Here is a 27,797-nt window from a genome sequence, read left to right on the forward strand (position 1 = left end):
TGTTCACCGAATCACCAGATCTATCCATATTTACATTCGTTCTTTGATGGAAGAGAAAATGGAATGGCAAAATAGAGCAAAAATTCGATTCGACAAGTTCCAAGCACAAAGAAGTGACGCAGTTCATTGAATCACCAGATCTACCCATATTTACATTGATTGTTCATAGATCGGAAGAGAGACTTACCGAAAGGTCACCGACGAGACAGACACAACATCGAGAGAGAGATCAACCTCAGCCACCACTTGACCTGAACCTGCCCATGGCTCTGCTGAAATCTGAAATGGGTGAAGCATTAATAATGGAAGTGGAAGACATCAATGGTAAAAAAGCTGATAGTTCATGCTTTCTATCTAAGACAATGGAGCTGGTTCTTGACACATTGAGAACTTCTATGGATCTCAATAATGTAGAACAAAAGCCTCAGAAACTCGAAGAGGGGAGAGAGAGAGAGAGAGAGAGAGAGATGGAGAGAGAGCGTTAGAGATATGTAGTTGTGGCTTTTGAGATGTGACAGAGAGCCATGGAATGAGAGACGACTTGCTCAATGGTGATAGACATTTTTCATTCCTTTAGAGAAACCAATCACGTTGCAGACAGATTAGCCAAATTGGGCATTAGAGGTACAAAATTTTTATTCAACACAAGAGACAATCTTCTAAAAGGTATTATGGGAGCAATTTGAATGGATCAAGCAGATTTACTAGTTATACGATATCGATAACACTTTGCTTTCAGGTTTGTTATTACTTTTGTCTTGCAGGTTTGGGTAGCATGCACTCGTCTTTTTTTTTTGACGTGTTTTCTTTGTGTAGTATGGTTAGTGGTTCTTGTTATTTGTGTTTTTGCAGTTCATTTTGGATACTTGGTTATGGACCTTCGGATTGTATGTAACTCAGGTATCCTGTTGTAACCATAGTTTTTTTCTGTTATAAGTGAAGACAGTTAATAAAATTAGGATATCATCTTTTTTTTTTTTTTTTTTTTTTTTTTTTTTTTTTATTTAAAACAAGGAGATAGAAGAGTGGGCAGAAACCCTAGCCTTTGAAAAGAGATAGAAGAGTATCACTAGTGGAAAATGAAGATTTTTTTTTTTAAATATATATAATTCCGGGTATCGTATTTTCAATCCAAAACTGATTTAATACACGAACCTGGATCGAATAAGCCTGGATTTTGTAATGCTGGTTATGGCCCGAATTTGATCCCAACAAAAAATTAAAACTAAAATCCGAGTATCCAGATTCTGGATTGGCGCAAAAAAAATCCAATCTGAATAAACAGTCGAAATAACTCAGCTATACATGGAAGATTGCCATCGAAACAACATGCGGTGGTTGTACGGCGATGTCACGTGACTTTGGGTGAGTGCGGACATGATCGTACGTTGGAGGTTGACTAAAATTTGAAAAACTTGGCTCGTTGATGAAGTAGACTCATCCAACGGCTCGAATCCATAAGAAGCACACAGAATTATATGTCAGTAGATACACATTAATAATCCCTCTCTTCTCCCCTTTCCTTCGTTCCAAGGTTTTAAGCACAGAGACCTGTTGTAGTTCGAACTTCGAAACACTAGCTGACTCCATAGTCAGTCTTATCTACACAGAGAGAATGGCGGAGGCGGCACAAGATATCGAGACCCCTACGAAAGAAGCCAAGGGCTTGGCACACGATATCGAGTCCCAGATCAAAGACGCTATGGGCTCACGCGTTGCACACTTCAAAGAACAATCCGAGTACTCTCTCTCTCTCCATCCTTCTATATGTCGTTCTCGTGTCGTAATCAATTGTACTAGACAGGCTAATTTCTCGGCTGTGAGATGCTCGAAACGCTGTAGTTTGGCAATGAAGAAACAGTGTTTTTCGTTCTAATTTTGTGGTGTTTTGTTTTAATTGATAGTAAGAGTCTTGTGGTCAATAGGAGGTCTCTGTATGTGTGCGCGTGCGGTAGTAGCAATAGTTATTTTGCAGAATATTGATTAGGAGTTCTATGCGTACATTTGATTTCAGGGTTTTGAAGGATTTCCGTGTTCTGGGCTCTATTAGGGAATATAGAGGCATATAGGATCAGAATTAACATAGAAGTATGTTCATGTGAAATATAACTCTGCGGGGTTTTGAAGATTGTATAATAGTTTAAATTTCTTATCGGAGCGTACCTTTCTATTGCTGTTTGATTAGATGTCTATTTCTTGTACTTGTTTGGGAGTGCCATAAGCTTTTTGCAGAAGCACACAAAATTCTTGTTTGCTTGCTTATATTTATTTAGCTCCCTTGTTGTTTCCCGATGCCTTTTCCATAATAACAAGATACACACATACACGCTCACATACAAACATATATTAGATGCATATGTATGTATGTATGTATATTATCAATGGTTAGATTTTGTTTTTTGTGAAAAAGAAATGTAGGTAACTTTTATTTATAAGCAAGGTAAGTTGATCCGAAACACAAAGGGAAACAACCCAAGTACACAGGAATTATGACACTGCTGATAATAAACGACTCACAAACAGAATTACTGACTACTGTAGGTCAGTAATATTGCCCAATTTTTGGTGTATTTCATATGCCCCAAATTTAGATTGAAGAATTTTGTTGTAAGTCAATTTTTTATGCATATGATTCTTTGCCATATATGAAGAATTTACTGATTGTGTTGATGGTAATGAATTCAATTATTGGCTTATATCACTCATTGATTAACTTTTTAACTATCTTTTTTTTGCATGATAGTGGAAGCAATCTATTTGCTTTATATTGTTTCATTAGTATATTAGTGAGAATTTTGTGACTCGAGCGTGTCATGGGTTATTCAAAAGCTGAGTTACTTGTGAAATTGTTTTTGAAATGCAGTTCTTTGACATTTGAGGGGGTACGGAGATTGTTAGAGAAAGACTTGGGGTTGGAGCCGTATGCTTTGGATGTGCATAAGAGACTTGTAAAGCAATGCTTACTGGAGGTACCTCTTTGGATTTAGGAAATTTTCATTCTCTTATAATTGAAATACATTAATTTTGGGTAGAAAATTTTACAATTGGTATGCTTTCCATTCAGCTTTGAATTATGTCCGAATGTAGGCGAGTTGTTTCATGGTATTGTATCTTATTTTGTGTCATTTTCAAGAATGCAAATTAATGTAAAGGGAAATAAAACCATGATAGTAACACCAGAAAAAGAATTGGAGTTGGTTGACAAAGCTGATTAGATGATGAGAGGTTGACCTTAGGAACATGAACCTGAATGTGCACCATGATATCTTTGACTTGCTTTTGTATCTTTACAAATGATGTCTTGGTCTTTCTCTAGGAGCTTCTTTTAAGGCTTAATCATGGGATGACATTCTTGAAAAGATGGAGTGGTATTTGACTGGCCAGAAGAGACTTTACTTGTCTAAAAGTGGCTTGGGTACATTGATTTAAGTTTCCTTATCTAATTTTCCTAGAGTTGGTAATCCCTGAGAGGAAGTACAAAGGGATTTTCTTTGGGGTGGTATGGGGAGAGACCTAAATCTCACTGGGTTAATTGGTCAACCATGTATTCTTCAATCTCTGATTGAGGTTTGGATATCCGAAAGGTAGTTTGATGGAGGTTTGTTGGGAAAATGGCTGTGACAGTATGGGGTGGATGCCAAATATGGTAGCTCTTGGGGCAGATAGAGTTCAATGAGGTTAATTGGACATATGAGGTTGGTCTATGAAAGAATATCCACCAAGGATAGGTGGGGTTTTCTCGGTGAATTAAATATGGGTGGGAGACGTTTCTAGGATAAGGTTTTGGAATGATATATGGCATGGAGTTCAATCTCTCAAGGTAACCATCTCATAGTTAATACAATATTGTGCGTGCCAGATATGCTTTTGTGGTAGGTCACCTTTAGTATGTTAATGATTCATACCAGTGGGATGTAGATTTTATTAGATTGCCTCACAATGGGGCAGTGGAAATTTTTGTTTTTATTAATCAATTTTATGCCGTTTGTTTGAGAAAAGGCGGTGAAGACAAGCTATGACAAGTCCCTTCCAAGAGAAGGGTGTTTAAAAGGGAGATTCAATAGCCATCATACCAATACATTGTGGAAAATAATTCCAATATGTTTAATGTTGTGCATTTGGAGAGTCATCAATAAAATTCCTATTTACTGATTAAAAAATATGTGGTGCATTTAGAGAGAGAAATTATGTTTGATCAGTAAATAAGAGTTTTATTGACAAGAACTAGGCATAACCCAGATACACGGGACATATACAAGAGCAACAACTAGGCATGATTAACTAGGGATACAAGGAATTCATGGATATTCAAACCATTGAAGTCTAATACAATCGACCAATGGAGTAAAGTGTTAAGAAAGAAAGCTCTATTCTTGTCCATTGACCGTTAGCGATCTTCAAAACTTCTACCGTTCCTCTCCCTACAAAGATACCACCAGAGGCAAGAAGTGACCGTTGCTTCCATGAGTAAGCTTAATCCTTTCAGAACTTTGCACCACTGAATGGCTGCACATTTCATACTTTCTTGTTCTAGTTCCTAGAACCTTCCGGATCTCTTTACTTTTTTCTCTTGTATGCTCCATGTGGACTATTTACCCTTTTTCCTGAAAAATTTACCCTTTTTTCATATCAATAGTCTCTAACTTATGAAAAATTATTATTTTTTTTGTAAGTAATAAGTAGCTGTATTGATAAAGATAGGCATAGCCCAAGTGCACCGGAGGTATACATATGAGTACACCAAATTAAGAACTAGAAACTCTTACAAGAAAGTTATGGAAGCCGAGACCATTTAACTCTAGAGCAATGGCCTACATAAATGAAGTCTTCCAAAAAACTCTCCTAAAATCCTCCGAGGAAAGTTCATGATCCTCAAAAAGTCTATCATTCCGTTCTCTCCAAATACACCAAAAAATACAAATAGGAACCATCTTCCATATTGCTACAATCTGTGGTGTCCCTGCAATCCCTCTCCAGCTAGCTAGTAGTTTCACCATCCTTCCCGGCACTACCCAAGCTTGTCCCATACTGCTAAAGAAATAATTCCATATGTCCCTTGCAAAATTACAGTGTAGTAGTAAATGGTCTACCAATTCCCCACTATTTCTGCTCATACAATACCAGTCCATAATAATAATTCCCCTCCTCCTTAGATTATCAATGGTTAGGATCTTCCCTAGAGCTGCTGTCCAAACAAAGAATGCAGCCTTGGGAGGTCCTTTACTCCTCCATATGTTCTTCCACGGGAAATTAGGCCTAGTTTGAGCTGAAAGTATATCGTAAAAGGAGTGAACCGAGAATTTCCTTTTCTTAGAAGGTATCCATTCCATCGTGTCTTCAGCTGGACCCCAATAGTGATGTTGTACAGCAAGTTGAAGAACTCCTCCAGCACACTCACTTCCCAATCTTGTACCTCCCTAGTGAGGTTGATATTCCACACCTGTGAACCTTGACTAATTGCCCTCACATCTGCCACCATAACTTCCTTATCTCGTGCAATTTTGAAAATATTAGGATAAGCATCCTTAAGAGCCAAATCTCCCACCCACACATCCTCCCAAAAACTAATTTTGTTGCCATCCCCAAACACAGCCGAGTGTTACTCAAGTAATCCCCCACCCTTGCCTTAGATATTTCCACAACCCTACCCCGTAAGCCCCCCTCCCCTCATTAGAACACCAACCCCCTCTTGCACACCCATACTTTGCATCAATCACCCATTTCCATAAGGCTTCTCTCTCATGATTATAACACCACAACCATTTCCCTAATAGAGCCTTATTGAAGAACCTCACATTACGGACCTCCAACCCACCATCTCTCAAAGGAGTACACACTTTATCCCAACCAACTAGATGAAATTTAAACTCATCACCCATACCACTCCACATAAAATCGTGCTGGTGTTTCTCAATCCTAGTTGCAATGCTCGCCGGAAGGGGTAATAAAGACAATAAATATGTGGGAAGGTTGGAAAGAGTGCTCTTTATAAGTGTGATTCGCCCCCCTTTCGATAAGAATAACCTTTTCCACCCGGCTAACCTACGCTCTAATTTCTCTAACACCTACTCCCAAATTGTCTTGGCTTTGAAAGTTGCTCCCAACGGCAGACCAAGATACTTCAATGGCAGCGAAGAAACCACACACCCCAATATGTTGGCCAATCCTCTAATATTTCTTACCTCACCCACCACAACCATATCTGTTTTAGCAAGGTTTATCTTTAATCTGAATGCCGCTTCAAAACATAGCTAGATGGCCTTCAAAGATTGAATATGTCCTGCCTCATCATTACAAAACAACAACGTATCTTCTACAAATAATAAATGAGAAATAATGGTGGGAGTCATGGTTAGCAGCTCCCGTTGAGAATCCTAAACCCCCCCCCCCCTCTACCGTCGCTGACTCCATTCTACTAAGAGCCTCCATCACAAGCACAAATAATAGTGGTGATAGTGGATCATTTTGTCATAACCCCCGCAAACTATTAAAGAAACCCACAGGATCACCATTTACCAAAATCGAGAACCAAGCCATTGTCACACAATGCTTCATCCACCCCTGCCATCTTTCCCCAAAACCATATCTACTTAGCAAATAGAACAGAAAATTCGAGTTGACGTGGTCATAGACCTTCTCCATGTCTAGTTTACATAAGATATCCAATTCTCTCGACTTAAGCCTGCTGTCCAAGCATTCATTAGCTATAAGAACCAAGTCAAAAATTTGTCTACCTCTCACAAATGCATTTTGGGACTTCGAAATAATCTTATCCATAACAATGCTCATCCTGTTGGCAAGAACCTTGGCAATTATTTTATACATACTGCCCACAAGGCTAATAGGCCTGAAATCTTGCACCTCTATTCGACCTACCTTTTTAAGAACAAGTGCAATAAAAGTAGCATTTAAACTTCTCTCAAATTTTCCAAACGAAAAGAATTCCTGAAAAACTTGCATACTCTCCCCTTCCACCACCTCCCAACAAGTTTGGAAAAATGCCATAGTGAAACCATCCAGACCCGGCGCTTTATCCTTATTCATTTTTTTGATTACTATTTGTACCTCTTCCTCTTCAAATGGTCTCTCTAACCAGACCATACTGTTATGATCAATGGCCTCAAAAGCTAGACCATCTACCTTTGGTCTCCACGCATACGGTTCCGTCAACAATTGTTTAAAGTGTCCAACAACATGCTCTCTAATTGCTGCTTGATCTGATGATAAACCTCCATCAATAGTCATGGATTCAATGGCATTAAACCTCCTATGTGAGTTTGCAACTCGATGAAAAAACTTTGAACATTTACCCCCCTCCCTAAGCCACATTGCCATTGACTTTTGTCTCCACGAGATCTCCTCCATCAATATCAACCTTTATATCTCTGAGACAACTTGGCCTTTGTGTTCATTCTCTTCTTCCACACCCTCCAGGCTTTGCAATTCCTGAAGGAGATTCTTCTTTTGTAATGTTACATTACCAAATACCTGTTCATTCCATATCTTCAAATCCACCTTCAAAGCTTTTAATTTTCCAGCCAAGACCTTGCTCGGGGTGCCCTCTGGTTGATATGAATTCCACCATTGTCTAACCTATTCCACAAATCCCTCCGTTTTCAACCACATATTCTCAAATTTGAACAGTCTTCTACCCCCTGAAATTCCTCCACAATCTAACACTATAGGAAAGTGATCAGAGCATACCCAAGGAAGTTTTTTCTGACATAACTCTGAAAATTGTATTTCCCATAAAGGAGAAATGAGGAATTTGTCCAACCTTGACCAGACTTGGTTGTTAGACCAAGTTTAGTCACCTCCCATGAGTGATAAGTCCATGAGTTCTAGTTCGAAAATAAAATTTGAGAAGTCCACTATAGCTTGAATTTGTCGCCCCTCCCTCGATCTTTCATTGGGAAATCTTGTCACATTGAAATCCCCACCAATACACCACGAAACATCCCACCAAGTACATAGGCCTGCCAGCTCATCCCAAAGCAACCGTCGTTCACTATCTAATTTTGGCCCATAAACCCCAGCAAAGGCCCATTCAAAGCCATCTACAAAATTATTAAAGGAAACTCTCACTGAGTAATCTCTCACAAATTCATCAATGTTCTCCACTACCCTCTTGTCCCACATGACCAAAATTCCACCCGAAGCTCCCTTAGAAGGTAAGTATGTCCATCCTACATATTGGTAGCTCCAACTACTCCGAATAGTTCTTCTTGTAATGATCTTTAACTTCATTTCCTGCAAACAAATAATGTCCATCTTCCATTGTCATAACAATGATCTTATTCGGAGGCATTTATTGTTCTTATTCAACCCCCTAACATTCCGAATCAGAATTTTGGGCTTCATTTAACAACAAATCCAGCCCTCCCTTTATTCCTACCACGACTTGCACTCCCCTTTTTCCATCATAGTTAATGGACCAATCGAGCCGCTTCAACTCCCTGCTTCCTTTTGGCCCTTTTCCCTGTTGTAGATGACCTGCCTCTATGGCTATTAACAACGCCCTAAACTGGTCAGCATATCCTTCACACGAAATGGGTTGAAAAGAACCAGTGCATCGTCCCCTTCCACCTCCCCCATCTCCACCTCCACCTCCACCTCCTTCCCCCTCTCCAGAACCTTCAAGTCTTCCTCAAACAGTGGCTCCCCTCCCTCCATCGGCAGGTTCTGTGACAACCTACCACCCAACAACACACTCTGTTGCAACCCAGAACACTCCGGCATGTCTAGAACCAGTGGCACCTTTCCCTCAACAGCGTGGCTCCCAAAACCCCTTCAACTCCTTCGTCATTTCCCACAATTTCTCCCTCCTTGAAATCAGCCGCCTCAAGCACAACACGACCATCAGCATTATAGGCCCTATCGAGGACTCCCTTCTCCCTCTCTGGTGACAGCACAGGCACTGTCGCACCACCAGAAGACTCGCCAAGGACCAGCGACATTTTCTGTGCCAGTGGTGGCGCTGTCGGCACAGGCTCTCGCGCCGTTGTGCTAGCCCCTTTCGTGTCCCCCGAAACGTCGATTCACAGATTTCAGCTCACATGCCACCATACCTGTAGTGGGCCTTTCCCCAAGCCCAGCCCTCCCGTAGGCCCAGCCTCCAACCCAGCCTTCAGCAAGCCCATGGCCCAAGCCCACATCCCCCTCGTTTACACCCTCTACACATCGTTTCGATCCCTTCTGAAAATCTTTCAACACGCACCGTATCACCTCTTCCACTTTATCTTCCTCTACCACTTGTATCAAGCCAACTAGATTAGTTTGCATCTCGTTCAACTGATTTTGCATCACTGACGGAGCCCTCAGTAAGTTTTCCTTATTAAGGCCAACATCATCCCTACCACTGCCACCACCCCCCTTACACTTCTCTGCATATATGGCAACAACACATCTCATGCCAAGACTAGCAGGACCTCAAGTACAGGGTTTCTGCAGCACCTCCATGTACGATTTCGAGGGTTGAGCTGCCGACGTCACTACCACCATTGGAGGTGCCTGCCCAGCTACACGGACTTCTCTTCCTGCCTCCCTCAAGACCTCTACCAGATTTCTCCACCCCCTCCTATCTCTCCCTTCAGGAATAAAAATGCTGTTTCTCCTACCCCCTTGTTTGAATTCCACCAACGACATGAAGGCCCCTTGGGAGTTTGAGCATCTCTGGGCTATGAAGCCCTTGTCTCCTTCTCTATGTGCTGAATAAAACTCCCTTCCTCCCATCTTCAAGCAGTCCTCCAGAGCTTTAGTGAACCACCATGCCGAGGCTAGCTCCAAGTGAAGACTCCTCACCAACTTCCGCCCCCTTTCTGTAATGTTCACCCATCGCACAGTTCTAACTACCTCAAAGAATTTACGATCAATAATGACAGCATTCAACATGCTTGTATTCCTACTCATACTTGCAATCATCCCTCACTCAACCTCCCATGAACAGCATCACCAACCAAAACAGACGAAAAAAACAGAAAAAGTGTACGGAGAGAAAATAAGGAGGGGAAAAATCAAGTAGGTATCACTCAGTACATTGCATATAACAGTTTTTTAAATAAAAAAATCAACCCTTTTACTTGTTGGGAAAACTGAATACAATTTAACAATGCTGGAGAAATGAGGAAGTTGGATCAGCCAGTCTTATGAAAAATTATGAAAAGGAAAAAGATTTAACACACTCAAAAGACTTTTTTTTAGTATAAAATGTACAATATATACAAGTATAGATCAAGTTGATTGACTGAAGTTAAAGCTCTTGAGGCTTCCCATTTGGTTATGAATTCTGTAAACCAGTCAGTGCACCTAGGGGATTGACAGAGAAAAGCACAGAAGTTTGGGAAAGGGTTGACCGTCCTTGTGGTACATCATTTGAGGTTGGAAAATGCCTTTTCACATTTGGTTACATTAGCCTAAGAAACTCCATAAAGACTTTGTAGAGACCACTGATGATTGATATACAAGGCTTGCCAAAGAAGGTCAATGATTTTGCCTGTGTGGAGTGAGGGGAGGAGATCTAGGCTTACGGTAATTCTCATTGTAGATGTGTTCATGCTTGTTTAGCTTAGGTATATTTGAGTCTACTAGATATTGTCATCACAATTTCCATGTCTTATACATTTTTTATTGTAACATTCCAAATGCATTCAATGGTCGGAACCCAGTATTTTACCATCTTTGATTATAATTAGTATTATTAATACTATTAATATAATTTTTTAATTCTTAGTTATGTATCTGTTGTCGTGTATGGCTTGGAAAGATTCTGCAAGGGTTCTAATGAACCTAATATTTTATACTCCACCCTAATAAGCTGCATAAGCAGAGTAGTCAAATAGTGGCAAATTCTAGTGGACTGGTAGGCCTTTGGTTTTTATGTTGCTTGTTGGCTAACCCGTTGCTTGTTGGCTAACCCTGTGGTGAACTGGAGAGTTGCCTTGTCAGCATGATAGATAGTTCACTGCATTAGGATTTATATGTTTTCAAACAATTTTGTCTCAATTCTAATCATTGATACAAATATTGTGTATGGATTTTAATTGTTGGGAGGGGTGTATAAAAATGTCATTGCTTTATGATTGGCTAAATGTTTTGTTCTATTCTAAATGCTAGTGCTTAGATGGTGCTGATTCTGACAATGCCTCTAAGACGTCTGGGGAGATGGGGGAAAAACACGTGAATAGAGAAGTGGCAGATTCATCAGAGGGTCTTCATTCCAAGAAAGATGTAAAGGACTCAGAAGACTCTCCAGTTATGGGTCTTTTGACAGGACATAAAACAACCAAATTTGAACACGAGGAAGCTAAAGGCAGTGAAAATAAAGAGGTTCCAAGTGAGAGCACAATAAAGAAAGCTATTAGAAAAAGATCTTCTTATATCAAAGCTAATTCTGAGTATGTTGCTTGATCCTGCAGATTTGTTACCAAATTCAGCTATTGCATCAATTTACTTTGACATTCATCATAGCCTAGGCCACTTTATTTGATACATTTTGGTACTCATTTACATTGTTTCTTCACTTTCCATTTTCATTTGGTCCCCCCCCCCACACACAAAAAAAAAAAATCTGTTTTTGTCTTCAGGAAGGTTACGATGGCCGGACTTCGTCGACTTCTGGAGGAAGATCTTGAACTTGAGAAATATACTCTCGACTCCTATAAAAAGTTCATTAGTCAGCAATTAGATGACGTGGGTAAATATGTTGGATCATTAACTTCTAAAAGCACCTCAGACAGTCTAACGTTGCGTTCACCTTCTTTATCATATATCAGGTATTGAAATCTTGTGAACCTTCTGAAGAAAAACTTGCAAGTATTGTCAAGAAAAATGTTAAGAAAAATTCCGAGAGGAAAGCATCCAAAACGGTCGGCAGTGATGAGAGTTCTGATTCATCAGACAGCAAGGATGATGGGGAAGAAGAAGAAGATGAAGAAGTGAAACCTAGAAAGAAAAGCATCCCAAAAGGAAAGGTGCGGAACACTGATGTTAAAAAACGTGGAAGACCTGTAAAGGAGACCAACATATCTAGCAGGAAGCGGAGGAAGGCTGCAGAAACAATACCAGAGGAAAATAGTGATGCAGAAGATGGTGGAAATGTCTCTGAAAATGGTCACTCTGAATCATCTGAAGAGAAACCTGTGAAGGTTATCTTTCTTATTTTTCCAGCTCCTAAAAGTGATCAAATAAAATACTCTTTGTTGAAGCACATTTGTTCCCCAAAAAATGCAGAAGAAAGAAGTTTCAAATCCTGCATATGGGAAACGTGTGGAGCATCTGAAATCAGTAATCAAATCGTGTGGAATGAGGTTTTTCTTATTTGACTCGCATGTTATTGCTGTAGAACTTTGTCCAGATTGATGGCTTAACATTTTGATCTCTTTCACAGTGTTCCCCCATCAATTTACAAGAAAGTAAAGCAGGCGCCTGAGAACAAACGTGAGGCCCACTTGATAAAGGAGTTGGAGGAAATATTATCCAAAGAAGGGTTATCCGCAAATCCTTCGGAAAAGGGTATGATGTTATTTAGCTTATCTCTGGTGTGATCCTTGATCTTTGACTGTGAATTAGTATGCTTACTAAGTTGATATGATTTATTCCTGAACAATGTTTTTGAAACCTAGTAAAAGGACAAAGATGTTCTAGAAGACTATGGAAATCATTTCTTGTCAGCAGTAGCCTAATCCAAATGATGAAGAAAAAGTAATTTTATTTGTTGTTACTGTAGTTCATTTTGTTCCAGAGAAGTAGTTCGAAATTATTCTCTTCAAATACCATTAAAAATGCTTTAGTTTGGGCATTATTCTTCCTTTCATTTGGTTATGAGTCCGCCCGTTTAGGCTAAGGTCTTTATGAGTGTGGAGGTGTATACCCTTGCATGCTGAAAGGTGCCAAGCTGCATGCACTTGTATACAAGGATTGACACGATATGTTATCTTATGCTCAGAAATCAAGGAAGTTAGAAAGAGAAAGGAAAGAGCAAAAGAACTTGAAGGCATTGACATGAGCAATATTGTACAGAGTTCTCGTAGAAGGTCTACATCCAGTTTTGTAGCTCCTCCAAAGCCCAAAATTCCAGTTGAAAGCAAGGGTGACAATGCTGAAGATACTGATAAAGATAATGATGAAGATGATGAGGAGGAGGAAGTAGAAGATGATAATAATGATGATGAAGAAGATGATGATAATGGTGGTGATGATGACAGTCAGAGTGAAGAGTTTGACGAGGGTAAGTTAGATTTATGCTAAAGCTAATTTGCGTCCAGAATTTTTGTCCTTATGTAAACCAATACAGTAGCTTGACTTAATCTTTCTGAGCTAATTATATGTGTCTCTTTTGGTAAGTTCTTAGAATACCATTAATATTGAGAACAATATGGGAAATATGATATAGAGTTCGTAATCAAACAAATACAGGAAGGATACCTTGTTTCTTAGTCTGAGAAAAGCTGCTAAATGTGGTGTGAGATGTTCTTTATTGTAATTAGTTTTCTTGCTGTTCTGGATGTGATGCAGAATTTGGAAATTTAATTTGCTATCACATCCAAGAAAGTATTGAAGTAAACCTTTCCAAGTCGCTTGTTTAATGGTTGCTGTAGTCTTTTAATTGCACTCTTCTAAAGCTACTACTCCGTTGCCTTACTAAACATCCAACCATTTTATGCAGATGCTGATGAGGACAGTGATTAAATTCTTTATAAGCAAGACTTGCAAGATTACTGCTCATAACAGAAGCCTGAACCGATAGCGTAAGAATGTATATTGTAATTTGATTTGCTATTCCCAATCTTGTTTTGTGTGTGGCAGTGGTAGTCATTGATGGAGAATTTGCCAAGTAGGACTTTCAACTTCAGCTGTATCAGTGACTCTCATAAGGCGTATATCCTTGGCAGGAGAAAGTAGTACAGTCATCAATCATTTAGGATTAGTAAGAAGTTGGTGTCGTTTGCAATGACAAGTGACAAAGGCATGAGGTGGGACTCTCTTGATTAGTTTTACCACCCAAAGAAGCTCCCAACCTCTCTCTCTCTCTCTCTCTCTCTCTCTCTCTCTCAGTAGTGTTGATTAGGCAAACATTTTTCTGTTTTTGAGTCTGGTAACTAGAATTGGACAACCCATGATAAGATTCTTACCTTTGGTTGTAATTTACTTTCAATATTGGGAAATTCAAAAGATCTCATCCACAGTCATGCTTAAAACAATCTGTTACATTGATACCAATTAATGGAACATGCATGCATGATTGAAAACCCTATCGAGACTCCACCTGATACAAAACATTATGTCACGACTCTCCCTCCCATTGTGATACAAGTTTTGAGATGCCTTAATTGGGAGCATACAAGAAGAAGAAAAGGTCCTTCGGAGAAGGCAGATTTGGTGATCAGTAAGCGTGAATCGAGATAGATTATTAAACGGATTAAAAAATAATAATAATAAAAAAAATAAAGAAAGAAGAAAGAAGCCTTAAGACTGTAAACAAACAAGGCTACCAGACACTGAGATTGAATTTGACTTGGTTAAGTTTGAATTTGGCTCGATTATATCATCGATTAGGCCATTTCCAAATATAAATTAGGTTTAATTATTAAACGGTACAAACTTATACAGGAGACTTGTTAGACTTGATAATGTGTATAAGCTAATTTGTATAAAGTTTGACTGGTTTTGTTAGCTCATTTGTGTGTGTGTATATGTTATATGTAATAAGCGTCAATAAGCAGCTGTCATCCATCATTTCTCTCGAATTTGCCCCTGCATTTCAGTTCATTTCACCCCTACATCTCTGCTTTTCGTCGATTGTTTTTCCCAATTTTATCCCTGAATTTCAATTCATTTCAGTGATGTCTGCTGTCCTATGTTAGTTTTATTTCTTCCTTTTTTGTCCTTCGCTTTCTATCTATTTTCCACATCCGTCCTTGGATTCTGCAGTGATGTATTTTAATTTTTATCTTGCTTTGACATTTGACTTCTTTGACTTTTATATTTTACAGTTGGGCCCTTGAATTAGTGAGCCTATTTGCCAATTTTGGTGCTGCTGTTCTTATTAAATTACTGTTTAGTTCGGCTCCCCTTTGACAACCGTCTGCACCGAATAGGCTTTTGTGTAAAATCACCTTTTTTATACGGAAATAACCCTGCAGAGTGGTGTCGGTTTTACAATATATTTTAATCTTATTTTCTTTTTCACTTCTTACAGACTTCTTGTAAGTTCTACTATTTTTCTCTAATTAATTTTTTAATCTGTTTTCTTTATTTACTGGATATACTTTCTTTAAATTTTGGATATGCTTTTCTCGCATCCCTGACGAAGCGGTGACCGCTTGGATCGTTGGCATTTGTTAATCTCGAATTTGTAGAAATTGGATAGTCCTTCACGTCCTCTCCACGTCTACCACCTTTTCGACCGTTTGCAGTATGGTATTATCAAAATAGTAAAAATTGTATAATTTTTACTTTTGTTCTTATCCTTTTGTTCTTCCGGTTTCACCCCTTCTCGATTCATATAAAATCAAAACTCATTCTTACTTTCTACTCCATTTCCTCTTACGTTCAGCACTTTTAAAATCAAAATCCTCTCACTCACATCGTACAAACTTTCAGTGGCTCAGTGTTGATAGATTAGTTTCTCGCTTTGAAGTTTCAAAAATAACTAGGTATGTAATTCTTTTTCTTCTCTAGTAAATTTTCCCTCTATTTTTAAGTATAATTATATGGGTCTGTTTGTTTTTCTTTCAATTATGCCATATACCATATCTGCTCTTATGGCATGTTTATTGACGTAATTAAAAAAAAAAAATTCCAGACTGTAGACCATTTATCACATAGTTGGTACACACAAGTTCACAAACTGAAGACTAAATTGAGAACAAAATTACCATCTGAACAGATATGATATATGGTTTTTACTTTCAAAAAATATTGTATGTAATTGTTTGGCTTTTCTTATCAGCTAAATAAAAGGTGCAAAATAAAATTTTGATATAAACAAATGTGCTAAAATGCAAACTACAAACTACATATCAAATGGTTGTTACATATGCAAGTTAAAAAATTAGAAACTATAAACTGAAAAATTAAAACTATATATGCACATCGTTAAAAGCTGTAAAATAAGATTCTAACTTACACAAATTACACAAATACGCTTGATATTTTACAACTCCACACTTTCAGGCTTAATAATCACATATAGAAAAAATAAAAAATAAACACAATCACAAACATGTCATCTGCAAACATTTCTTACCTCCTCTGGAAGAGACAAATTGGAGAAGGAGAACTGCTCCACCAATAAGGAAAAAAAAATCAGATAAGAAGATAGACAAACTAAAAAAAAAAAGAAATGTGTTACCCAACAAATTTGCATTAGAAATCAGATTTAGAGTTACAGGTACAAATCTGTTGAGAATTATAAAGATAAAAACAGAAAATTATTGGAGGGAATCTGAGTTTAGACTTCTCGGATCTGGATTTTAATGTCAACATAAGTCCAGATTCTAAAAATAAGAACAAGATTATAGATTCTAAAAAAATATATTTGAAAAAGATCAAACTTTGTAGAATAATATATCTTGGTCAGAGTTTACGAGATGTACAACAAATGTCTACATCTGGTGAGTTCAGGATATAAACAAAAGAGGCCATGTGAAAAATAAAAGCAAATATTTAGTGCAATAAAACTTAAAACTTTTAAAATAAAGTTCTCATCTAAACATGTGTTAAAATCCAAACCATAAACTTCTAAATTAAAAAGTTACAAGCTGCAAACTACATAAAATACAAACCGTAAAATAAGCTTATCATCTAAACATATATGCTAAAATACAAACCATGAAACGTTTATCAGACAGTTGCTATGCGTGCAAGTTAAAAAATTATAGCCTAGAAACTAGAAGAATAAAACTACATATGGTGATCCCTAAAGGTTGTACAAGGACCAAATCCAATAAAGAGTTTCAACTCGACAAATAAAAAAAAAAAACAAAAAAATCAAAAGATGTGTTATATGTGTATTTACAGATTTGTTAAACTCAGAATGAAAAAACTCATAGTAACAAAAAAGAGGAACAATATAGGTCGAAAAGAAATAAACTTTTCAAAACCTACAAATTATAAATGTGTTAAGATCACATCCAAACAAATATTATCCATACCGACTAAGAAAAAGAGTAGAAGAAAAGACATTTCCAAACAAGAAAAAGAAAAAAATTATTGCACAGATAGCAAAACATTTCCTCAAGATCTGAGAAATAAACTTTCAGATTTTTTAGAAAAAAATGATAATAGTAAAAAAAAAAAAGATAGAAAACGAAAAAAAAAGAAAGGAAACAAAAATTCAGATCTGAGAAAAAATCTCAGATCTGTGTGAGTTCAGAATAGAAAATGCTAAGAAATAAAGAAACCGATACAAAAAAAATTTATGGAAACAAAATAAGGAAATATTAACATTTCCAAAGCAGCAGAACAGATCTACAGATCTGTAGGAATATGAAATAAAAAGTTCCTTCAACGAAACAAATCACCACTGCAACCCAAAAAAAAAAAATTGCAAAAAAAAAAAAAAATGAAATCAATAAATTCTTATATCTATTGAGAAGAGAAATACCTGCCAGGGAAAAAAACAATCGCAAGAGAAGATCCAAAGAAAAGATCTAGAGATCTATATGCATTTGAGGAGAAATAAACCTGCAACCAAAATTAAAAACAAAAAAAAAATAGAAAGAAAAAACAAAATTTGAGAAAAAAAATCTCATATATGAGTTCACAAAAAATTATTTATGCGAAATAAACAAGTGAGCAGAGAAAAAAGTAAAACACAGATCAATAAGAACAAACCAACAGATATCAGCCGAAGGAACGAAAAAAATAAAAAAAAAACTTAGATCTGAAACATGGAGCTTCAGATTCGTAGCATTTGGAAAACAAAAACTTGTAAAATATCGTAAAATACAAATAAAGATAGAGCTGCTGTTTTTTATTTCTCTGTTGAAAGAAGAGGCAGTGAGCGACAAGAACAAGAAAGGATTTGTGAGACAAAGATGGGACGCAAATGGAAGAGACGAGGGAAGGAGAAGAAGAAAGCTCAGAAAAAGAAGGAAAAAGAGAGGGCGAGACGGGAAGCTCAATGTCGAGTGGACGAAATGGAGGCGCATGCGGATAATGATGTATTTATAGTGGTGGGTGTAAAATTAGGTTTCTCTCTTGATGGAAACGGCGCCGTTTCTCCATTGGGTGTAATAGTTTGCGTCTTTTATGATGGTGTGCAATGCTGGCGTTTTGAATGACTATGGGTTTAACAATAATAGTTTTATTAATATAATTACAAACTTTCATAACGTAAAAATATATATTTTATTAATATAGATCTAATATTTTTTAATGTATTTTTTTTTTCAGGTTTGCTGCTTTAGTTCTTACTTCACTGTTCCTTGTTGCGGTTGTTGTCAATTTCTTCTATTTCCATTGTACTTTCTGGTATGTTCCCTTCTACATCATTTAATCAAATGTTATTCAAAATTTTTTTTTAAATTTATATAAATGTACCTGTAGTCAAAATAAACTGTTCACATTGTATTTTTGTTGTATGAATATTTGTTTTTGTGATCATATTAATATCTTCTAATATATTTGTTCTATTTTAAAATATACTGTGTCATTTGATTCATTTAATATAATATGTATAAAATTATTTGTATATAATTAAATTAGTTAACAGTAGCCAATGTGGATGATTATTTGTATAAAATCATTCGTACATAGAGAACATTACAAATAGGATTCAAGATAAAAAGTGGATGATTGTTTTGGGTGTATCTATGAATGAATTTGAGAAACTGCGCCAAAACAAACTTAACGTATTATCTGTCAATGACATACCTAGGACAGCAGAATAGCCATTTCAAAAATTTTCTTCTAGACTTCCAGTTATTATAATGTATAGCTATAAGAAATTCATATGTAATTATGAGATAACTCTTGCTTTTTATTTATAATTATGATGACAACGCATTTGTTTCAATAGTTACTTTTTTTATCTACAATAGAACATTGTATAATTATAAATATGTTCGTGTAAATTCTTATGTTATAATCATAAATATTCTACAAATTATATATATGATTATTTTTATAATCAATGAGAATCTTAAAATATAAACAAAACTATTACATTTTATAATTATATATATTAACCTTTTTTTTATTATTACATATTTTTAGATTTCATAAATATTATTTTTTTAAATATTTTTTATATTTTTACAATTGGGCACACGTGCAATGCACGTGTTTGCCCTTTACTAGTGTATATATATATATATATATTAAGACTGTATAATATATAACATATAACTAATAATTAATATATATAATATTTTAAACTCTAGGGGTTGGCTCAAGTAGTAAGGGCCTTGGTCGTGATGGTGTTCTGAATAAGGTTTGATCTTGTACTGTGCAAACAATTTCTAATGGCAATCATACTTGGAGAACTTTCCCTTCATGAATTACCCAAGGTGCATTCGTTGATAATTTGTGCACTCTTGGGATTAGTCGAGACTTTATTCTTGGACACTCGGTGTCAATAAAAAAAATGTATTTAAATTTTGAAGTTTGTATGATTAATTGTATATTTCTAGTAACTAATAAAAAGTATTTTTTATATATAGTTTTTTAAACTTGATTTTAGATTTTTGTTCCTTACAATTATAAAATTTATAAAATGTTAAATGTCTCGAATTGAGTACTCTTGTTTTAGTTGAGTCTTGAGCCGAGTTTAAACATAGGAATATCCTAGTATTCGAGTAGCTTTAGCAATCCAAAAAGCTCAAGACGGATTTCAAGTCACATGAAGTCGAACTTGATTTCAATATAATCGAGTCGAGATTGACAAGCATGTGTTAGAACTCCCCTGTAAACACTATTGTAGTAATGAAGATGGTGAAAATGGAAGATTACGGATGTAATATAAATTCTATTGAGATGTTGTAATGAGGAAGGTGATGGAAATGAGATGTTGTAATGAGGAAGGTAATGGAAATGAGATGTTGTGGTCTAATGCAATAGGAAATATGCCCACAAGGTGTTTGGATAAATTGTTAGAAGAAATAGATTGCTACGGAAGTAACTTCGAGGCTCCCAAACCTCCTTACAAAAACCACTTCTTACAATATCCCATAGAGAAATCCTGCAGACCGGTTGGGTTTATATTACCCAAATAACAGCCCACCAATAATATACTAACACGTAGACTTTTCATTTAAATTACAATAGAACCACACCCCAGGAAATCACACTCTCCTCTGACGCTCAGATCTCCCTCTCTTACCCTCAGATCTCTCCGTCCCCAATTAGCCCTAGATTAACTTCCCATCTGTCATCAAACTATGCAACTTTTTTGGAAGCCATGGAGGCCAAACTTTCTAGTTTCGAGTCGATGACTAGGAGAAATGTAAACAAAAGATTTTTGGCATCTTATAAATTAAAGCAATTAAAGTAAATTCTAATAATGAGTAAAAGAAGGAGAAGAATATGACTTTTTTTTCCCGCTTAACGATGGCCCCATTTCACAGAAGGCAATCACTTTGTTATTGTTGAAGTTGTTCAGTACCACAAGAATAAAATCTCCTCCTTTCATATGATTAATCAGTCTCCTCATCGACTTATAAGCACCTTTAAATTATCTTGACATCTATGGTAGCCAAAACAAGAAAGAAAGAGGAAAAATAAATATTTTTGTTTGATGGGGCAAATTTAAAGCAAAACAAAATTACAAAAAGATTGGTATTTTGAGGGGAAAAAAAAACTGAGCAAAATATTTTCTTGTTCAGTACAACTAATTGCACAAGAGAAGAGATATGCCCAGGTGTTCAACAGGAAGAAGAGATCTGGGGAGGGAGAGATCTAATCCCCAACTTGTTTCTTCGTCCACCCACAAATGATTGGTTTGGCCCAATTCACTGCATCTTTGTTCTCTAGTTGATTCTGCAAATGGATTCTAGACGCCACCAACTTCTGATGGTGGTGGGGTTATAGTGAGCTCTAGGTCAATGTTATTAGTTAGGTCACAATCATTAGCAGCACATGATTCTCTGAGATTGGTATCTGGCAATGAATCATTTCTGGTTGTGTAGATTTTTAATCGTTTGTATTTTTTTTTTCTGAGGGGCTCTCCAATTGATATGGAGTAATAAACTTTATTATGTTTTGGATAGATTTGTTAATGTAGCATATTCTCATTAAAGGCTATTAAGGGCAAAAAAGCAGCCGAATCGCTCCAAAGCTACTCTCTGTTCCATATGATCATCTTTCTTTTCTCTCTGATTCCCTTTATTCCCAATGAGACTGCTAAGGGAAAAAAAGCAGCTGAATTGCTCCAAAGCTACTCTCTATTCCATATGATCATCTTTCTTTTCTCTCTGATTCCCCTTATTCCCACATTTTCCTTACATGTAACTAACTCTTACAATTGTTAAACTAACCATGACAGAATTGCAAAATAAACTAACATACACAATACTTGAAATAACTAACAGACGAAAAACACAATGTTTGGCTCTAAACCCAAACGTTGTATCCAACACAGGTTTCAATCCAAGTGATTCATTCCCAAACGACATCGTTACAATCAGACTCATAACAACATGACTCACTCGAATTCAATTCCATTACAATCCTAACCTTACATTTTCTCTAACGCAAACAATGTGGAAACATTGAGAAACAATACTTTGTGATTACAACAAAACAAACATAAAACTAAAAAATGTTTCCAACAAAATCATTTAAAGAAGACATAAAAGCATGCCATAGGCTGTATTTGGAGACTACTTCACTACTATTCATTTCTATTTACAAATATTTCACTATTATTCACTTCTTTTTTACTATTATTCACATATTATCTGAGATCACTTTAGCATCCAAACTTAGCATGAAACTATGGCTCTAATTTCTAGCGAATAAGATACGCGATAACGTAACTAATGATCTCAAACTTAAAATAGTTTATTCATGCTTGGTCTTTGTTGTCTGTTCAGCCTATTATATGATTGTGAGTTTGCTTTTGTGAGAACTCTTTGTAACTAAAACATTATTTTTTACAAAATAGTAGATAGCTAGTCATGAAGTACTTATTTTTCAATTTTAAATTGAATATGTTAGAGAACATAGCATAATACCTCAAGCACAACTTATTGAGTTGCTCCACAAGTTTATCTAGGTTGAACAAATAATCCAGCAAGTCTCAAGTGTCTCCTCTTGGTGATGAAGTCTACTACATAGAATAATTTAGAGTAACACTCAACACATCTACAGCCTAGATACTTTCTCAAGAGAGAACAAAAGGAGAGAGATTCACTACTTTTTCATTACTATTCACAGATTATTTAAGATCACATCAGCATCCAAACGCAATCTAAAACTATGGCTCTAATTTCTAGCAAATAAGATACGCGATAATGTTCCTAATGATCTCAAACTTAAAACTGTTTATTCATGCTTGATCTTAGTTGTTTATTCAATCTCAGCCTATTATATGATTGTGAGTTTATTTTTGTGAGAACTCTTTATAATTAAACTATTTATATTTAGGAAATAGTACTAGATAGTTAGCCATGAAGTATTCCTTATTTTTGAATTTTTAATTGAATACGAGTCAAACTCGAATGTATTATCCAGTTTTATTTTACATTTATGAACAACTCATTTATTTTTCAAGCGAGTTTGATCTTGTTTTCGAAATATTTGATTTTCCTAAATAAGCCTTTTATATAGTATAATAAAAGAATATATAACAAAGAACACAAAGGATCGAGAATGAGAGGCGAACATGCAAAAGCTTGTTAGGAGCTAGGCACGATGATAACCTTGATGAAGCCAGCGATCGAGGTGCTGATCATGAAAGCAATCTTTCGAAATAAGAGAAACATATCCAAATGTACATACACATCACCAAAGAATCTAATGGGTTCGGACGTGCAAAGGTACTACTGATGAGTAGTATTGCCACAAATGCAATTGACAGCATGAAATATGGATCAGATTAAGTACTGGAATTAATTTCATGCAGTAGAAGTTGGAATTTTCCCTTTTCCTTTTGAATAGTTGTTCATACATTGGTTGTATTAGATTTGGTATTAGCAGGCAAAAAATGCACAAGTTGAGTCTACGAATAGAACTAAAACAAAGCGTAGCAGATCAAGTACTAGAAGAAAAAAAGATAATGGATCGTGTGTGTATGTATGTATGTATGTATGTATGTATATAGATATAGATATTCAAACCCATGCAGCTAGTACAGTACGTACTACCTATGTACGTACTTGATCATATGTGATATATATCGACATAATTGGTGATAATTTATTTATATTGTCTGACATTGTAATCGATCTCTATGAAGAAACATCAAAACATGATACATGATATTTACACTACAAGAAAAATAAACATTTGTGATTAATTATTTGGGACAAAAACAGACTACTTTCAGCAAGAAATAGGTATTCTTGCAGGAAATAACTGATCACAAATAAACAGTTTTCTTATAGTGTTAGAGCTAGCAGTTCCACTTTGGAAAAAAAGGGGGAGAGATTATATATAAATCGTGTACAATCTTTCCAAACCCTAGTACTGATGGAGTGGCGCTGTTCATGCATGAGGAATCTTTGACACCTTGGAATTAGCTGCATCGTTGTTGCTATCAGCAGCAGTAGTAGTAGTGGTGGTTATAATTGATGATGATCTAATGGTGTCTGTGATTGGCAATTCTCGGGTTCCTTTCTCATTGGCCACTATACCTTTTGAGTTTGGAGCATCTTTGCTTTTACCCCACACGACTGTGTAAAGGCCGAAGACTATGATAATGGCTCCAATTACACTGATCATCAAGTCACAGCAAAACAATTAAACATGTATATATATATATATATATAATCAACACATCATGAAGGTTAAGACATTGCTCTAAATACTGATCGATCAAGCCGCGCACCATGTGCATTCTAGCTGCACTACAAGAAAAATAAACATTTGTGACAGATTATCTGTGATGATAATGTATTTACCACGAAAACAAACTTATTTTGACAAAAAATAATCATTTTTGTTGAAAATAATTAGTGGTAATTTTCTTGTAGTGCTAGCTAGCACATTACGATCGAGATATGTTCATGTACACGGAGTTGAAATAAATTGAGGATTGGGTAGACTATATATATAAATACCTTCCAAGATGGACTTGCTCAGCTAGAACAATGAAGCCGAGAACGGCAGTGATGATCATGCACAGAGGGCTAAAAGACGTTACGAACACAGGGCCCCGTTCCTTGCTTACAAATCCTTGTAGATAATATGCGATTCCAGAGCAAACTATCCCCTATTAATTAATTACAGATCAGGTTTTAGTAGTAGCATACATCTTTTGGTGTACTGATCATGATGTACAATATATGAATAGGTTTGGAAAGTAAAGCAAGAAGATTGTAATAAAAATGGCTTAATTAATTGCAATCTGCTTACAGTGTAAACAGAAGCAAGGAGCCTTGAATCCCAGCCAATAGCCCAGACACTGAGGTCGCGTTCCATGATAAGCGATACGATTGAACCTTCCACCATCCCCATTAAGCATATCCAAGCTGTGAGAGATAGCTCTACCGGGTACATCTTCAACGTAAATGACTGATCTCCACAAGGATGCATGCCATATTTCAGATTATAATTTCATAATATATATATATATATATATATATATATATATATATCATCCAAAACAGTAAATTAAAACTTGTATATATATTTATAATATTACGCACTTGCAATATAAAGAAACTGGCCCAGCCACAGATACTGCCTAGGAGCATTAAAGTCCCGGTGACCCAATGCTGATCTGCAGACTCTGTGCTGGCTTTGTGGTGGCTTTGCTCTCTCCCCCCAATGAAATCGACGATGGGGCCTTTGTACAAAGTCATCACCATGGCTCCCATCACCGTCACTACTGTGCCCACCACCTTGGCTGTACTATGTAACTTCTTAAAATTCACTGTCTCTAACCTGATTAATTAATGAGACAATCATTGATTAATTAATTTCGTTATTATGCACTCACAAGCAGTAAAAACTCACATATATATATATATATAGATGTTTTTCAGGCTCATATCCCGCCCATGCAATCATCCATGGAACTATTTTTGCTATTTTTTTCCCCAAGAAATTTTCTTGCCCCCTTATAATTTTGCAAACTTAGGAATCATGCATACTACTAACGTCACATTAAATTAATTCGGCTTGAATATTCCAGGCCAGAAAGGTGAAACACCTGCTAGCGCTCGCACTCGCACTTCTTTTGGTTTTTCCAAAGTTTTCAAAAAAGTATTATTTTTTTAGACCATTGCTTAATGCGAAATGATGATGATTAACGCACCTTCTAGGCCGGTACCAGAAATGACTAACCTTTTATGCGGCCCCAGTCATGTCACCCGGCTGCTGGCTCCTAACGCTACATGTAACTTTTTCATTTGTACTAGTAAATGATGACGGGAAATTATAGGATTATTAATTTTCTATTACTCATTTATTATTTTTTTATATTTAATTATTTTTAAAATTTTTATTTTATTTAATGATTAAGAAAGTGATTATTAGTAAAATTATATATTATTTTAATTATTTTTAATGATTACAAATGTTAAAAAAATATTTAAAAAGTTAATAAAAAAAATTTTAAATATAATATAAATAGTAAATGAGTAATGAACCGGCTGCAAGAATATCATTACCTAATGATGACATAACTAGGTCAAACTCATACCTGAAGATGATTGCCATGACGAAGGTTATCGCGGGGAGCATATTGACAGTGGCAGATGCAAAAGTTGCTGAGGTGTACTTCATTCCCAGAAAATAGAGGTTCTGATCAAGCACTGGCCTGCCATGCATATATAGTACCAGCAATATTAATATTTATTAGGCCTTAAAGTTTTAGTAGTTAGTAGTACTATTAAATATTTCATGACTTTCATTGGAAAAAAAAAAACAAGCTCTCCGTTTCTTGTATCAAAGAGATGGTAAATAAAATTAGTTTAGGCCGGGGCTATGCATCAGTTCATGCAGAACGTCCGAAATTATAGAAATATCGATCCCGATCTAAATAAAAGAATATGTAGATACAGAAAAAAACAGAAGAACCGAAAAAAAGAAAAGAAAACCATAACAAGCTAGATCATGTATATCCAGTACGCTTCCCTCTCATGATCGATATATTCCCCCTTGGCCCTCCCTCCAGAAAGTTAATTTAAAGTACTATATATATATATATATATTATATTCGGTCGCCAAAGTGAAGATAAAACAGTTTTAAGGTTCTCTGATCTCCATCATTTCAATTGGTGATGCCAAACTCCAAACCTAGCTAGTTTTTTATGCATCATGCCTAGGAATAATATTAAAACGTTATTTCGATCACTTGGTAAATTATTACAAAAACATATACCCACAAATACAACCAGACAAGGCTAACGCATATATGTGTGCGCTGCATGCACGTGGAAGCATATATATATATATATATATACACACACACGTAAACAAGATCATATTGTAAGAGCATTACTCCAGGAAACCGAGCAACACAATTCTCAGGAAGATCGGCCAAGTCATCTTGGGTCGTATTTTCCTGTAAAAAAAACAAGCAAACGATATTGCTTAAATATTTTGGTATATATAGAAAGTTGAAAGGTATCTTGTTCAATCAGAATAGCATGCAACATATTACAGAAGATTAAGATGACGACGCAACTCAGGTATATATATACATGTAGTGAAAGATCAGATCAGAGAGAAACCTTTCAAGAACAATAGCAAAGGGAGCGATCACAATCGTGGCAACTACATGACGGTAAGTTGCAAGTATGTAGTGACTCATGCCTCTCTTCAAAGAGACCATAGAGATTATGTACATTCCTGCATAACCAAACTGCAAGGAGACCATAGCCAAGAAGGGTTTTGCCTTCTTAAGCGATTGGCAAGACATCCCACCTACCCTTTGGTCTCCCATCTCTATGTCAGATTCCCAAATTACTCTCTCACGCTCAAATTGCTAATTTCTCTATGGCTGCCAACACCAAAATGAGAAATGGCCTTCTTATACACAAGAAAAGTAACCAACCCATTATGCGCAGGGCTCCAATAGTACATGCCAAAGGCGTTAATTTCCTGTCTGGTCCTAAGATTCCCTTATCCAATATTAACTAAATAAATCGCTATTTTTCCTCTTCTTTCCGAAATAGAAGCATCATAAATAAAATAGAAATATTAATCAGCTTAAGGAGAAGTTTATGTACGTCCATCTGTATGATGATAATAATGCTTTTATTTATTTATTATTATTATTTTTTTTTATGGGAAGTTGGGATTCGATTCATTGACCACCAATGTAAATTATGTTTAGTGCTCTGTCGTGTGATGCATGTGGGGTACTTATGTGATGTTTTTCTAGTGTAGGTGCTACGAAGACTGGACACCAATATTTCTAAAAAGATGGTTTGAGTGAGCTCAGTACTCATTATGCAGGGATTTACTCTAATTAACTGTAAATATGTTGACCTCGATTGCGAGCAAAGTTAGTGCAAATGATGTGGCGGCACGTGTAGGTTCCAAACTCAATCACCGAAAAGGAAAACATGAACACACACACAAAAAAGAAAAAAAAAAAAAAACGAGAAGAAGAAGAACATATATATGTTCAACTTCAAGTACTTCATTATATATTGTGTCTAGCTACTAGGCCATTTAGAAACATG

The 27,797-nt window shown here is 36.1% G+C and overlaps 2 protein-coding genes and 1 long non-coding RNA gene across 4 annotated transcripts; 2 read left to right on the top strand and 1 right to left on the bottom strand.

Annotated features, from left to right (window-relative positions):
- Positions 1-1,508: 1,508 nt before the first annotated feature.
- On the top strand, positions 1,509-14,195 carry LOC121254905 (glutamic acid-rich protein-like). Its single transcript, XM_041155131.1, has 9 exons — positions 1,509-1,740; positions 2,864-2,969; positions 11,113-11,393; positions 11,583-11,688; positions 11,772-12,143; positions 12,229-12,305; positions 12,386-12,510; positions 12,944-13,225; positions 13,664-14,195. Exons 1-9 carry the CDS (start codon positions 1,616-1,618, stop codon positions 13,684-13,686), a joined length of 1,497 nt encoding a protein of 498 aa, XP_041011065.1. The 5' UTR covers positions 1,509-1,615; the 3' UTR covers positions 13,687-14,195.
- LOC121254906 (WAT1-related protein At4g08300-like) lies at positions 6,576-27,124 on the bottom strand. Of its 2 annotated transcripts, XM_041155134.1 has the most exons (8): positions 26,841-27,124; positions 26,609-26,671; positions 25,808-25,924; positions 24,810-25,047; positions 24,517-24,675; positions 24,222-24,373; positions 23,622-23,875; positions 6,576-6,586 (listed from the first exon to the last, which is right to left on the bottom strand). In XM_041155134.1, exons 1-7 carry the CDS (start codon positions 27,050-27,052, stop codon positions 23,647-23,649), a joined length of 1,170 nt encoding a protein of 389 aa, XP_041011068.1. In that variant the 5' UTR covers positions 27,053-27,124; the 3' UTR covers positions 6,576-6,586; positions 23,622-23,646. The 2 variants fall into 2 exon arrangements, with proteins under 2 accessions (XP_041011068.1, XP_041011067.1); XM_041155133.1 differs by lacking the exon at positions 6,576-6,586 and having other exon boundaries at positions 23,549-23,875.
- On the top strand, positions 15,488-18,649 carry LOC121254907. Its single transcript, XR_005938741.1, has 2 exons — positions 15,488-15,653; positions 18,397-18,649. It is a non-coding gene; the product is annotated as an uncharacterized LOC121254907 (long non-coding RNA).
- Positions 27,125-27,797: the final 673 nt, after the last annotated feature.

Source organism: Juglans microcarpa x Juglans regia, chromosome 3D, assembly GCF_004785595.1.
Source record: "Juglans microcarpa x Juglans regia isolate MS1-56 chromosome 3D, Jm3101_v1.0, whole genome shotgun sequence".
In the NCBI taxonomy this organism is placed as follows: domain Eukaryota; kingdom Viridiplantae; phylum Streptophyta; class Magnoliopsida; order Fagales; family Juglandaceae; genus Juglans; species Juglans microcarpa x Juglans regia.